Below are 15,396 nucleotides of genomic sequence, written 5' to 3'. Positions count from 1 at the left end.
CAGGGTGAGTCACCGTTAGCTGGGATATGCTCTTGTGTTACTGAAGGATTAAACTGCATTGAGACCTTTAGAAGTTTAGATGTACTTTGTGTTGTTTGGATGGTGATACGTGCAAGGACAAGTTATCTTTGTTGGTGTGCTTGCTAGGTAAATAAGGGCATCTGTTTTCAAGTTGTTCTGGCAGGAACTAAAGGTGCTTCCCTGTCATTCGTTGGTAAACTACTACCTAATAGATGGAAAGGGATTGTTTTAAGTCCCATACCTTATGATGGAATTTTGCAAATATTATCTTCTCAAGGGTGACCATGAGATTGACTTTGCTTGGACTTTTAAGAGAATCCAATCAGTTCAGGATCCCATCTCAAAACAACAAACCAAATCATAGCGAGAATGCACTTCTTTTAGACATTGCTTTTAAAACCTTACTAATGCTCTGGGAAATCTCATTTTCATGAGCCAGATTTTGCAGTAAGATTTAATGAGAAAGTGGTTGCTAATTTAGTCACGTTCATGGAGTTCATACTCAAAAGTTCACCTTTGAAAGTGTCTTTAAAAAAAGGAAGTTGTGTGCTCCAACATGTAATTTGCAGATGATATCAGCTGGTGTTTCCCCAACTTTGATTCTTTTCTATATATATATATATATATATATATCTATATATGTATGTATGTATGTATGTATGTATGTATCTGTGTGTGTGGGTGTGTGTGTGTGTGTGTGTGTGCAGACACACACACACACACATACGTATATATATATATATCTGTGCGGATGGTCCTTCGTTTTCCCTTCAACTGGACCTTCTTTGCCAGATGTGTTTTGCTTCTGTCATAGATGTTCCTTCATCGGGCTCATAGCTTGTTTGTTCTTTGGACTCTGTCCTTCTGGTTTCCGGTCTTCGACAGGCTCAATAGTTTGGGGTGTGTCTCTACTTAATGGGTAGGGTTTTATCTGCAGTTCAACTTCGTCGTTGGGCTGAAGTTGCAGTGGGTCAGGATTTCCTTTCCTCTTTCTTTCCGGGCAAAGGTTTTTATTATGCCCACTACTCTTTGACTAATGTGGTGGAGCGACTTGTCAGTCGTGTTGGTATTCATGGGGCTGGTTTCTTTGCTTATGTGATGCCCTGGGATCCACTATTTGATTCGTTTGCCTCTCTTCTCACTCACTATCCGGTCTGATTACCCTCAAAGCGTTGCCTCTGTCTCTTCTTCAGCATCTTCCTACTCTTGCAGCTTTTTTGGGGAGGCCTCTACATGTTCTGAGACAGGAGTTTTTGTAGGCTATGCGGGATGTTCGCCTTTGTATTTTATGGGATATGATGCAGCCCGTGCCGTCTACTCTGGATCTTGATTTGGGATTTGCTCATCCGATGCGCATTAGGCTACATTTTGCCTCTTTTCCTACAACATGTTATCGGTGCCGGCAGGTTGGTCATTTTGCACGTGCTTGCCCTTCGGCTTCCATGACCACTCCTCTTGCTCCTTCTTCACCAGTAAAGTTTACTCTTCCTTCTCCTCCGGTTTCTGCTAAGGCTTTACTGGATAAGCCTTCTTTTACTGCTCCGAAGCATTACTGGAGGAAGGTAGAAAAATCACAGGTTAATCTTTCTCTTGCTGAAGAAGTTCAGGATCCGACTCCCGTTGAGCATCATCAGCCTCCTCCTCCTCTAGATATGGATGTGCCTCTTGCAGAGGGGATCATACATGATGCTGCACATGCTCTTTCTCAGGTTGATCCTCAAAGTGAAGCTGAAATGCTGAGTCCTGCTTTATCAGATGCAGCTCTTTCATCGGAGGATAGAGATGTTGATCTAGCTCCTTTGCCTCTAATGCCTATGCCAGAGTCTTCTTCTGTTCGGGATGCAGAAGTGTCTTTTTACTGGAATCTTTTCATCCCATGTTACAACAGGTTTTTGACCCTATGATTCAGAAATTTCAGGTACCAGCCTATATCAAGAAGAATCACAAGGGCAAAAAACAGCTGGTTTATATCGATGGTGTGGTTTCATCACTGCATTAGTTTTTACAGAGCAATAATTTGAAGCTGGAGGATGCTGTGTTTGATCCTCCTCCAGCTTGATATGTAACTTTTTACTTGGCTGCCTCATGACTTTTGCTCTGAGGCTTTACTTGTAAATTTTTTTTTTTGTACTTATTTGGTGGGGTTTTACCTCTTTTTGAGGTTTCTCACACAGAAATGTAAGATTTCACTAAAAAAAGTGTGTGTGTGTAAAAAAAAAAAATAAATAAAAAATAAATAAATATATGTATGTATGTGTGTGTGTGTGTGTGTGTGTGTGTACATACATACTATTTCTGTCTTTGTCTCAATAGTCACTATTTCTCTCTTGGGTGCGATATTGGGCTCTTTGGACAATCTGGAGTGAGCATAATTTGACATACTTGGGTCGGTAGATTCATAAGTCATATGAATCGTTCCGAGCCTCATTGCGGCAATCCTTATATGATGCCTGCCATGAGGGTGATATGCATGCTTCTTGCATACAGCTTTTCTTTTTATGCTTCTGAACTCTGGGATACTCTCCATTTTGGAGACCTCCCATCATATAAATTTATGATCATATAAATATATGCACTGGATATTCCAAAAAAAAAGGTGTGTACATACATACTAGATGCTTCCTTCTTGCGTGACACCGAGAGATTTGTCAAGTCATTCATTCGGGATGACCTATGGAAGGTATATATTCATAAGACATGGGTATCCCCCCCACAACAATATGCAGGAGATCACATCCTACTCCTTCACAAAAGAAGTGCTTGGGAGACGTTGTGACCACAACCGTGGCTTCCAAACACGTCAGGCCAGCAAGAGACTGGAGTCTTCCGCAAGTACCCGCTGTTACTATTATTGCTGCATCTCAAGATTGTGCTCAGATTAAATAGCTGAGTAGGAGATAAACTCCTCTTTTTGGTACCTATCATCACCTATATATACATATATATAGTATACATATTTGTGTACACATACACATACACATACACATATACATATGTGTGTGTGTGTATGTATATATATGTATACATATATATCTGTACATATGTATACATATATATGTGGCAGTAAATGGTCGATAGACCTGCCTTGTTATTGGAATGACAGATCTCTGTGGAGGGGTCTCGTTGAAAATTGTGCTAGGGTAGGGTCATGTGGGGTACATCTCTTCCCGTGGATCATTGAAGATAGCATTTTGACATGTAGTCACTCTAAACCAGTCCAATCATCCTCTATGAGGTGTACTGCGCAAAAAGCACCTGCATATAAGTCTACCAGTCAAAGTAGAGAATCAAATAGGAATGATTTCTTAGAAGCATGCCCTCTAGCCAAGCGTGCCTATGCTACTGGTTTCATGTGAAACTTGGGACCTATGAAAACGCACCCCAAGTATACGTAGGATTAGATTAACCCAACGGGCTCCCCTGCAAGTGTGAAAGCCTCACATTGAAGCTGAGCATCATTAGTGTCCAAGATATAACCTTGGTTTTACTGCAAAGTTGTCAGATGCATCTATATGAAAGGTGGGAGTGGTTATTGTGAGATCATAAGTCTTTGAGGTGAAGGCTAGGGATCCCATGACATAGTCTCCTACGATGTGGCCACCTCCGTGTGGGGCTTGGACAGCATGAGAGAGAGAAAAGTACACACACACACACACACAAACACACACACTTTTTTTTTTTTTGGGTGAAACTAAGAACATTATATTATGAAACATCCATTTTACAACAGGACAGTGCTCCACACACACACACACACACACACACACACACACGTATAGGGCATGGGTATATATGTATGTATGTATGCAGACAATTACACATATATCTTCATATGTGTGTGTATTGTACACATACCAGTTGGTTGGGGTGCCACTGGTGCCCTTCTACTTTTATCATCTACACAACAAGGTTCATAAATGATTAAGCACCAATTGATGAGCATACTTATATGGCATCATTGGGGTGGAGCACCACCGATGCCTTTCTGTGGTTTAAGAAAGATGCCACGCATAATGATATTCTAGTTAATGAGTGCAAATTAGAGTCTTGAAAGGCATCATTTGGATGGAGCCCCAAGTGTGGTTTAAAGAAAGATACCACACATAAGGATATTCTAGTTAATGAGTCCAATTGAGAGAAGTCTTGAAATGAAACAAGCACACACCTCTATGAAGAGGCACACTCTTTCAGAGAGACTTTCTATGTATAGACACATTCCTGTATTCCCTTTCTCAAGGGTTCACACCCCTTCACTAGGGTGTACATACCTCTTCATGTACATGGGTCTCAGTTGTACATCTTTACTATCTATATAAAGAGCTGGATAAAGCATACTTATTTCCAACTTCCTTGCACTCTCTGATTAAAATTAGCAATAACAAATTACCTAGGATTTTTTACCGTAGTATCCTATACATTTTTTTCGTCCTACATGTAGTGGATGTCCTTCACCTTCTAACCTTTTCTGCTAAACCATAAACTCTCACTCAACCTTAATAAGGAAATGCTTATGGAGGCAAGCCCCCATTGTTCGTTGTCAGCCCCTATGCTCACCCATCACACATTTTTACAATTTGTTGTGACCAAGTACTTGCAATAAATGCTCCACTCGTGTCAATCCACTTGTAAGCCTTCCCAAACACTGGAGCTAGGTGCTTTGCCTTTGGAGATAGGAGCCGGTTGTTTGGGCTGCAGGAAGACCGTCTGCAGTTGGTTGCATGCGCTGAAGCTTAGCTTGCGTATGGCGTCGCTTCAGCCGGTGTGTTGAGCCTGTTGCGCGCTTGGCCGTCGGAGCAGATTTACGGCGGGCTGTGGACGTTGCCAGTAGATGGAAGGAGCCTTGGGAGGCCGGTTGTTTGCTGATGCTTGCCGTTATGCTTGAGGCTACCTTGTTTGTTGGAGTCGTGGGACTGTGGAGTCGTAGTTGTAGGTCGATAGAAGGCTTAGAGCCTTAGAACTGCAAGGTTGTAGGAGGCAACTCACTTGATGTAAAGGTTGTAGAGGTTGCCTCTGAGTCCCAGCTTTGGATAAGCCGAGTCATGGGCTTTGCTTGAAGAGCTATGGAGGCCCGAGAAGTAATCTTCTCTCACTATCTTTCAGAAATGAATCTGAAGTGATACATAATGATACTTTAAATGACAGCACTGATCAAGCTGTTGCTGATTCCCTTACGGTATCTCATGGCTTTCCCGATCTGGATTGTATGAGATGAGTTACTGAGCTGGTTTATGACGATCTGCACTGCATGGGAGAGATGGTTTGTAAGTATCTTGGCACTTAGATGAAGCCGATCAAGGGGAGGAAATGCTCTCTATAAAATGCCATCTTATATGTGTGTGTGTGTGTGTGTATGTACATGCATATGTAAATACATACATGTGTTGTAGAAAAACAGAGGGAGGTTGCTTGCTAAAGCTCAACTTCCACACAACGGAAGAATTACCCTGAAATCACAAGACACATGAATCTATTACAACTCAATTCTATTTGCTTTATGTAACATTAAGAGAGGGCAACACAGATCATAAACTTAGTCAGGCTAGGAGATTCACGAATTATTAGAAAGAGAGCTCAGATGTACAGCAACAGAATATATATCAACGCAGATACCAAGTACACAAATGCCAATAAATTGTACCAACACCGTCAGCAAACAATTACCGAGGCAAGGTACCAAAAGATGGCTCAGTTTGCTGCATGCTCTCAAGTAAACTCTTGCTCTTCTGCCATGTGCCTTTGTGTAGGCTTCAGTAGCTGCTCAAGGTAGAGCATTCCTGCAAAAGTTATTCTCGGGTGTTCTATGCAGACAAAGCTCCCTCTGATGCACCACCTTATGCTCTCCTAGAGTAGATAGGTATCCACCAAGGTGTGCTGTAGATGCGTGGGACTTGTGCCCTGCAAGATCTGATGGTGTAGATCCCTTGATCTCTCTCCCTTTGCTCCTCACCTGATGTGTGACCTGCAGCTGGGACTCCTTGGAATGAATGTCTGCCCCCAAAAGGGCCTATTTATTGGCTGAATGGTTAGGCAGATTGATTGCTGTCCATTATTTCATTATTTATTATTCTAACAAGTTTTGTTCCAGTTGTGCTTGAAGCATTGTCCATCCTAGGTAACTGTAAAAGTTCCTCTCAGATGATCTGATTCAGCTCGTGATATGTGAGTGGCATGGAGGGGGCCTCAACGCTATTTTGGGAGGGAGGTAACCTTTCTATATGGAGCTTGAGGCTCTCAAATTATCTACATGTATGTGCATACCAACACCTCTGGTCACCCTATGCCACCAGTGCCGTGGAGGAGGATAAAACCAACCAAGGAAGCCTACTATATATGTGTGTGTGTGTAGAGAGAGAGAGAGAGAGAGAGAGAGAGAGAGAGAGAGAGAGAGAGATGTATTAGCATCTCAAGAGGCCTTGCGGGCCTATGAGACAGTACAATCACAAAGATAACCCATACAAGCCACTGTGGGCTGAAGCAAAGGGCTCGCTGCTAGATAGTACTGACTAGTAGGACTTACCAGAGGTGGCGGTTGCAAGGATTTGAGCCAGAGTCAAAGACACGCCAGACTCACCAGCGCACTGAGGCACACGTCATTGTAGGGGACCTTCCTTCCATACGTACTAGACCAGATGCACGACCCATAGGAGTGACTGTGGCACTTGTTTGCAACAGGGATACAGTTAGGAGACTTCAGTGGGCTGTACATGTCGACAGCGGCCAGCGCCCTATCACAAGGTTTTTGCCACCACAGCAGCCTCACACACCGATGCCCCCCTCCTAGGGTTGACACTCTCGCTGGCTTCCACTCAGAGAGTTTTCCCTTTTATGTACCGACGCTGCTATGGGCAGGATTATGGATTTTGTATTTGTCCTGGGTGTTGATGCCTGTTTAGTGGCTCCACCCATGAGTTCATTGTATCAGCTTCTTTTAGTCTCTTATAGACCCTTTTTGGTCTTCTGAAGGCTTTTAATAGACTTTCTTCTTTCTTTCTTTCTCCTTCCATGTGTTGGTTATCTGTGTCATCTTGATCAGTACTCTTCTTCCTGCATTTAGCTCCTCGCTGGTCACCACCTTTGACAGCTTCTTCATAGCAATAGGCCTAGAAAAAAATTCTCTGTAGCTAGACAATTGCTCCTGGCAAATCACAATTTGCTTGTGACACTCCTAGATGTGCAAACAGCCCGTCTCTGCTCGTACTTGTCCATTTATCCTTATAGGTTGACACATTGCAGAAACTTTGTGACTTGCAGATTTCAGAATTACAGACGCCGTGTCATCCGTACAACAATTGTACATTAGACGCAATTGTCCATATAGTTTATCATTGATAGCAATTTTTAATTTTTGATGCAATTTTCCTTCAGTGAAATTTGGGGCTTTTACAGATTCGACCCCTCTCCAAATTTGGGGTTTTTGCCAGATTTGCTGATTATTGCATTGGCATTGCCTAGTACAGGTGACATTTGGGGATTTTGAGTCACATTTACTCGATTTGCAGTGACATTGGTGCTTATTTGGTCACATTTTTTGGATTTGCCCTTTTTTGCATAATTGCCCTCTTTAGAAATTGGGGCTTTTGCCAAAATTGCCTTTTTCAGCTCTTGGATTGCCTGATTTTCACACGCTCAGCTGCAAGAAGTTATGGATTTTGCTCCTATTTATCTTGCATTGGCTCTCCTGCTTGGGGGACGTCAATTTCATAGTTACTAGGGAACGTGAACGGCAACGGAACGTCGACCCCTAGGGAACGGGAACGCCCAAATCCTAGGGAACGTGAACGGGAAGGGAACGCCACGTCACCATACCCATAAACAAATATAGTATTATATACATTAGAAAGCTTAAACTTAGAATCCAAGACTCAAAAACATTGCAATTGCTTTTGGAGTAAGCCTTAAGGACTCAAGACTGAGGGCATAGTTCACGAATAATTATTGATAATAGAATCTAGATTAATCATTATAGCTTGCCAATGGCATACAAAAGCAAAGTCCATCAGAGACAAGGCATAAACATATGAGATTATCTTGAGTCTTGGAATCTTGAATCTGGATACAATAACTACTGAGGCTCCTAGAACTTAAAAAACTAGCTGCTACATGCATGATCCACTCAACACTATCAACATCAATGATCAATCTAAATCTGCAGCATTGTGGTTGCTGCTCTCTTCCTCCTCTTCATCATCTCCATCATCTGGTTGATCTCCATCTTCTTGGTCATCTCCAACATCATCCATGGATGCACCCACCACAGGAACGATTTGCTGGCGTGTTGCCTTACCATTCTTCTCCTGCCATCCAATGAATTCCTCACGGCTGTACCCAGCATTCATCTTCTGAAGCAAACGTAAGTTTGCATGCACAAACACAAGGTCACTTGCCTTCTGTGTCCCAAGTCTGTTCCTCTTCTTTGATGCAATGTGCCCAAAGCTTCTCCACAAGCGCTCACAAGGAGAGGAACTTGCTCCTTGACTCAAAATGCGGATAGCCAAGTTTTGCAACAAAGGTGAATCAGCCCCATATGGCATAATCCTCCCACCATAGAGCAGACCCCACAATATACCTATCCCTTTGTGCATCCTCAGAGCCACACATTCCATATTTCTTCCTATAAAAAGCCAACTCATCCTTTACTTGCCTTCGCTCTTGTGCATCTGGTACCATTTGCTTCAGTATCTTCTCCCATCCTCACATCACCTCCTTATCCGACTCTTGCTTGTTACCTTGAAATTCAGGTTCCAAGACGTAAGCTGCAGCATGCAAGGGTGAATGATAGGAGTTCCACCGCTCCACTACCAAGTCTACTAGTTCTTGCTTCCTATCAGGATTAGTCACCACCTCCTTTACATTTTCAATCTTTTCGTCCATCCCCTCATAAACTTTGCCGATGCATGGCTCATCACTATCCATAAGCCTCATCAAAAGGATGATGGGCTTTACTATTTTCACCATATGATTGACATCCTCCCAATAGGCATCAGATAAGCATAAAGACTTGCATTCCAACGCCTCCCATTCATTACACACAACAAGCTGCCTTAGAGCATTTTTTACCTCTAGAAGACGCTCCAACATGATGAAGTTGTATGCAAAACGTGTCTTTGAATACTTCAAGAGGTCTTTGGCGGCAAGCTTACGATACACTGCAAGAATGTAGTGGTGTCGTGTGATAAAACCAATAATATCCTTTGCAAAATCAATTATTGGATGAACCCAAGCAAGCTTCTATGTCCTTCAGCAAGTTATTCAAGCAATGTGCCATGCAAGCACTAAAAGTGAGCTTAGGATAACGTGCCTCCAAAATGCGACCTGCTGCCCTGTTGGAATTCTCCCCATCTGCTATGAATTGAATGACATAATCAGCCCCCACCTCATTAATAGATTCACTCCACAAATCAGCCAACCTCTCTGTTGTCTTTCCGCCCTCTGAGTTATTAATGGACTTCAAGAAGCATGACTTACCCCTGCAATACGCAACTATGCCTTGAATAGATCGACTACGTGTATCACTCCATCCATCACCCATCAAGGTAGCACCAAATGTCTTCCATTCCTCTTTAACAAGCTTCAAAGCCCGCTCTATGCTGTGCTTCTCTCCTTCTAAAATCTTGGTTCTCAAGGCTTCATAAGATGGCGGTGTGTAAGAGGGACCAAAAGCTGCAATAGCCCTCACCATATCCACAAAATAAGGATTGCGGGTTTGATTCAAGGCAATGTCACCACTATAAAAAAAACGCCCCACTGCATCATCTACCTCTGCCTTCCTCCCACGGCTTAGGGAACGTTCCCTAGACGTTCCACAAGGGATATGGAACACTCCATAGCCGTTCCAGAGGCCAGACGTTCCCCAGACGTTCTCTTCAAGTTGAGTGAAGAGAATGCCGTTCCAATGTTCCATAGCTATGGAACGGCATTCCCTGGCAACTATGGTCAATTTCAGGTCCATTGGAGAAGATTTGTGCATACATTGGGGCAGATTTGTGCAGCACTTTTGCAGGACAGCCCTTTTCAAGTGGGTGTTTTCCTGGGACACATACTTGCACTTCTGCTGTCTACCTTTGCAGGACAGTCTTTGGGGACGGCCTTTTGCAGTGTTTGAGCTGGCCTTCGTGGCATTTACATTTGCAGAGAATTGCTGTTATTTTTGAGTTGACATTTCCAGGTGTGCAGTCCTCTCTTGAGCAGCCAGCTCACTGCATTGTAGCCTTGAGGCTTTGAAATTTGTAGGGCAGCTTTATGCTTTTGGGGCATTGACATTTGCAAACTATTGCAGTCACTTCTGCACCACATATTACTTGTAGGATCTTTTTCAGTCGATAGACATTTTTCGGATATTGTGTGCATTTTGGCTCAATGTTTGAGCTGGCCTATTTGGTTTTGACACTTGCTGAATTTTGTTGTCATTTTTGGGTTGACACTCACAGATTTTGTGTCAGCTTTTGAGCAGCCTTCTCATTGCAGTGATAGCCTTGAGGCTTTGACATTTGCTGCACACTCTTTTTTGGGAATATATTTGGACTGCTTGGCCTTGAAGATAAACTTGATGGTACTAACTATCCCATGTGGTCTAGATTCGTTTCTCTCCATTTGGAAGTCTTCATTATAAGGCTTGGATCAAATACACATGTTGGTCTTCTGGGCTATGGTCTCTGGATTAGAGACTAGACCCGTCTCTCCAGCACATGCATATGTTGCTCCCACAATCACTACTATGGCCACTTCTAGTTCATCTACCATTGGTCCCACAGTGCTTGCCGCCATGCCTCCCATTTCTACTCATGTAGATCAGGTCTTTGCCATCGATCATCGATCATAGAGGGAAAGGCAAAGGGCAGGAAAATTGTAGCAAGCCCAAACCTTCCTTTGGCACCTCATCATCTTCTTCTCCTGTTGCTGACAGTAAGAAGAAGTGCTATAACTACTTCAGGAAACTAGGCCATGGCATCACTGAATGTCAGAAGACCAATGCTTCGGAGAGGAGAAAACAGAAGATATGCCTTCGCTTTGAGGCAGTCTGCATTGCTCATGATGATTGGGCATTTGTTGTGTGACTCGTCATTCTCCTCCGGTTTAGCATGATGCATCCTGCTAGTCTTCTTCCCAGTCCTTGCATCTGTGATTTGCTTCTTTACGTTATCATAAGTTCCTGTATCCTTTCTTGGATGAACATATGCAACCATGATATGTATTACACACATGCACGTGCACGCACACACACAGACGCAGACACACACACACACACACACACATTTTGTTTTTGGGGCGAAAAGGTTTTCTTTTATATTACAGAGTCACAATCCCAAAGCAGGATGTGCTCAAGTACATCAAGAGAAGATGTCAAGATATGACAAATATACATCATGATCAAAAGTCCCTGTTTGCAAGCAATCAAAAAAAGATTGCTGCAAAGAGTGCTTGAAGAAAGACTATAGGGGGAAAATGGGATCACCAAAGACTCTATGATTTTTGTCTTTCCAGAGAGTCCATAGTGCCTAATACCGAACCCATACAAAAAACAAATCAAAACTCTGTCTGTGTGGATGAATCCCAAATAACCGGAAAGATTTTCCAAAAGCAGCACGGGGAAATTTGGTTTGTAAATGTTGGCACAACAATTCCAAAAAGTCACGTGTGAGAGCAATCCCAAATAAGATGAGCACTGACTCTCGTGGAGCCAAACATTTGTGACAAATAGGTGGAACAACATGTCTTTGTGATAGAAGGTGTCCAGATGGAAGAACTCCTAACAATATTCTCCAGATAAAAATCTGCTGTCGAAGTGGAATTTTAGATCTACAAAGCCCTCACAATCTCCGTTGCCACGCACGTGCGTACGTGCACACACACACACACACACACACACACACACACATGTTGGATGCGGCCTCTTGGGAGAACATGTGATTGGCTTGGCTGAATTGTGATTGGACCATATATGCTGGTCATTGCATGGCACTACATTTGGCAATCTACTATTGGCGCATCGATGTTGGTAGATCTGGAGGCTTCGGTGCATGGTAGCTCTTGGCGACTCTTGGTGATCTCCACGGCATGTTGGTGGTGAACTATGGACGGTGGCTCTCATGATATAGTAAGTAGAGTCGATGAGCTCCCTCCTTTTGTCGCGGCTGTGTCTGTGTGTTGTCCAGCTCATTAGAACTGCTCATAGTAGGGTCCATGGTAGAGTCGCGTCTCTTGTATTGGCAAAAAGCCCCATAGGGATGAGCCGCAGTCTTGGTCGTGAGCAGTGAGTTTTGTTGTAATAGCTTCTTAATTTAACGAGTTTTATGTGAGTGAATTAATCTTTCCATAGCCTTAGTCGCAGATTATTTGCCTCAGTTCTTTTAAGAATTTCTCGTAAGAAAGCTTTGATATCAACTGCTCGTTCTTTCACGTATAGAAGGAGAGGCTCTGAAACCATCAAAACAAACACACACACACACACACACACACGTGTAAGGCATTTCGATATAGGTCAATAGTTGATCACCACCAAGACGAAAATTGAAAGAATATGCATGTCCGCCAAGGTGATATAAAAATATACCTTTATAAGACTATGTTGTATTGTATATATTTTATCTTCTGTTAGTCATGGTCATACCGTGGAGGGGGGTTCGTTGACACTTATCCCTGGTATGCCCTTGTAGGCTAGTTCAGACTTCAGTCAACTCTGATGTTGACTTCATTGGTCAACTCTTTGGTTGACTTTGGGGCCTATATAGGCCACCACATGTACTTTTTTCATATCCATTTGCAAGTACTCTGAGTTCCTTCAGCTGTTTGTTGCTCTCTTGCATTCTACTTGCATTCCATTGCTCCCTGCACCCAACACTTCTCCCATGAATTCTACAAGCTTGTCCCGACTCCCCACAGTCGTCAGCCCATTCTGAATATCAGAATCAAAGAGCTGAAATAAATCTATTGGCCCCTTATCAACATCTGAACAATTCTTCTGACCTCTCTTCTCCTGTCTCTCCTTCTCTATCTCACTAACAATGGGCTGAGTATACGCCACTATCTTCTTCTTCTTCTTTTGTGAGTACGGTCTTCCTTGGGGCATGAGCTGTCCTCTTTGGTAGAAGTGGCACTCTTAGTTCTATTATTCACCATGTTGGAGATTTAGAAACATAGACTCTCACACAAAATCCACAATCACAAACATTTGATATCTAAAGTTAAAGCTATATCTCTAAGGCCAATCAATTTAAAACCTCATGGAACAAAGGAAGCTCTGATGCTTGTCAGAGCATGAATATGCAGAAGCGTGTTTTGGGGGATTTAAACTTGAAATAACCTCCTCTCAAAAGTCTCACGGTCTTGTGCAGCTGAGTGGAATTGGTCCACTTCTGAATTCATCCATTCAGTGAAATGCTCATAAAGAGAGTGGTGTGCATGTGCACCACCACCTTAGGCTCCTATCAAGGAGCAGTTTATCTTAAGTCTGGCCCTTTTCAATGGTGGAATGTTCAAGAGGGGAATGAGGAAGATGGTGCCTTTTCTACGTAAACATGATTTCTAGCTAGGAGGAGGGATACGTTTAAACTTTGGCTATGGTGTAGAAGCAATTATGCTCAAGTTGTGTTGCCTATGTGGATGAGCACATAGAAGGTTTGAAGTGTGAGATTGATGGAACACGTCATCTAGCTTCTATTTCTGTGTCTTTTGAATTCGCTTGCTAGCTTGCTTATGTGACCAAAAAGTAACTTTAATCAGCCTACCCCCAGTAGGCCATCTGGCATTTCCGAGTCTTGGGGTTTCTGGCATGAAAATGTTTCAGGCTGCTCAACCTCCAGACATTCCCTCTAGTCTCCTCACAGCTGCCAAGCTATGTTTTCTCATATGTGGAGCTTGTGAATCAGCTGCTGGGCAATGCAGTCGTAGAACCAATGTTCTGTTAGGAAAATTCCAAGACTAATATTCTTGTGCGATTAAAGAAACAGGCTTGGCCAGGGTTCTTCCTATTTCCTGATGTGAGTTTTTTTTGGGTTATAACTTCATACAAGATCATAAATAAGTTTCTTATTCCCATCCTGTGCTTATCTTTTCATTGTGTTTGTTGGACATCCATCCCCCTTGATCTCCCTTTTTCCTTAGTTAGGCCTTATCCCCTTGGCTTCTTGATCCTTATTTTACAGATGAGTCGTGTAATCAGAAATCCCTTTAGTGTGCATTAGCATGTCCAAGTACTCACATTCTGCTGCGGTTTTTAAGAGGCTGAGGTGTTCTTGTTCTTCTTGTGGTAAATAACTTTGGCTCGAGTGCATCTTTGACATCTTCGTTGCCTCAACTGAAATTTTATTTGTGAATTGCTGTGTCAAAGCTATCTTCTGAATGCTTTAATTACTCCAAAGAGCTTGTTAAATCTGAATCGCTGACTTGCCTTTGTTGAAACATTCTGCTTGTCGAACTTGTAATTTGACCCCTTTTCTTTGCTTGCAAACAGGTTACAAAGGAAAGAAGTTCCAGTACCCTTGTACAATCAATAAGGCCGTTATATATTATGGTTATATGAATATGAATAATCTGGTGAGAGAAGCTGACTTTGCTACTTTGTGTACTGAGTCCTTGCCTCTAACTCCCATCGCCCTATGTCAAGTAAATAATTAAAGAAAGGGTTATCAGCGGAGGACTTGCCCCAAGCATTATCAGTTGTGCAGGGTTGGAATCCATCGGGCATCTTTGGTAACTGGATAAGAAAAGCGATGGGTTGTTGAAGTTATTCTGTTTCTGTCGCTTGCAATTGCGGTTTAAGTAGCTGTATAATGCGTACTGAAGAAAAGGGAGAGCTATAATGTGGATGATAACAGCACCATTTTGTGTGATCGCCCAAATTTGGAAAAGTTGCTCCAAGCTGCCAACAAGATGTAAAAGTGAAGAATAAAAGCCCCGGGCTGGCACTACAATTGTTTCCTTGAACCAGGTTGAGAGATTGGCAGAAAAGTTTTAAGAGTATTGCCAGAAGTCTAATGATGAAGTTTTTTAAAGAACTGTCAAAGCTGACAGGATTAAATCACTCAGCCATTCCTGAGGCTTCGTTTCAGTTAGAGAAGTACTTCGTGGCATGAGGACTCAAGAAGGACCCTTGAGGTTGTTAAATACGATGTTAATCAAACTGTTATTGACACATCAATGGGGAGGTTGGATATATAGTATTTGGAGAAATCCACATCAGCGCCCCCCCTGCCCCCACCCCCTCCGTCCTTTCTCTGGGTTGCACCTTGATTAAACCACAAATAAGCATGGGCAACACAGAGAAACCAAACCCCTAAGGGTCGAGCTAGTGATCTCACATCCCAGCCATCAGTTCACTATTTTAGAACCATCCTCGAGCCTGGATTCTGGACCACTGTAGAAGCCAGTCTGCTTGAA

At 42.8% G+C, this 15,396-nt stretch overlaps 1 protein-coding gene and 1 pseudogene across 1 annotated transcript in view; one reads left to right on the top strand and one right to left on the bottom strand.

The window, feature by feature from the left end:
• Positions 1-15,128, top strand: part of PAHX (phytanoyl-CoA dioxygenase (PhyH) family protein) — a 50,082-nt gene extending 34,954 nt beyond the window's left edge. The window contains exon 9 of the mRNA XM_087390553.1: positions 14,471-15,128. Within this exon, the coding sequence (XP_087246679.1) occupies positions 14,471-14,513 (43 nt within the window). The 3' untranslated portion in view covers positions 14,514-15,128. The remainder of the gene's footprint in view (positions 1-14,470) is intronic.
• On the bottom strand, positions 8,157-9,970 carry LOC147890032 (uncharacterized; annotated as a pseudogene).
• Positions 15,129-15,396: the final 268 nt, after the last annotated feature.

The sequence above is a fragment of the Dipteris shenzhenensis genome, chromosome 19 (genome assembly GCF_047967505.1).
Source record: "Dipteris shenzhenensis isolate YYH24624 ecotype China chromosome 19, Dip_SZ_1.0, whole genome shotgun sequence".
Taxonomy (NCBI): Eukaryota; Viridiplantae; Streptophyta; class Polypodiopsida; order Gleicheniales; family Dipteridaceae; genus Dipteris; species Dipteris shenzhenensis.
This window is presented reverse-complemented; position numbering and strand designations above follow the sequence as displayed.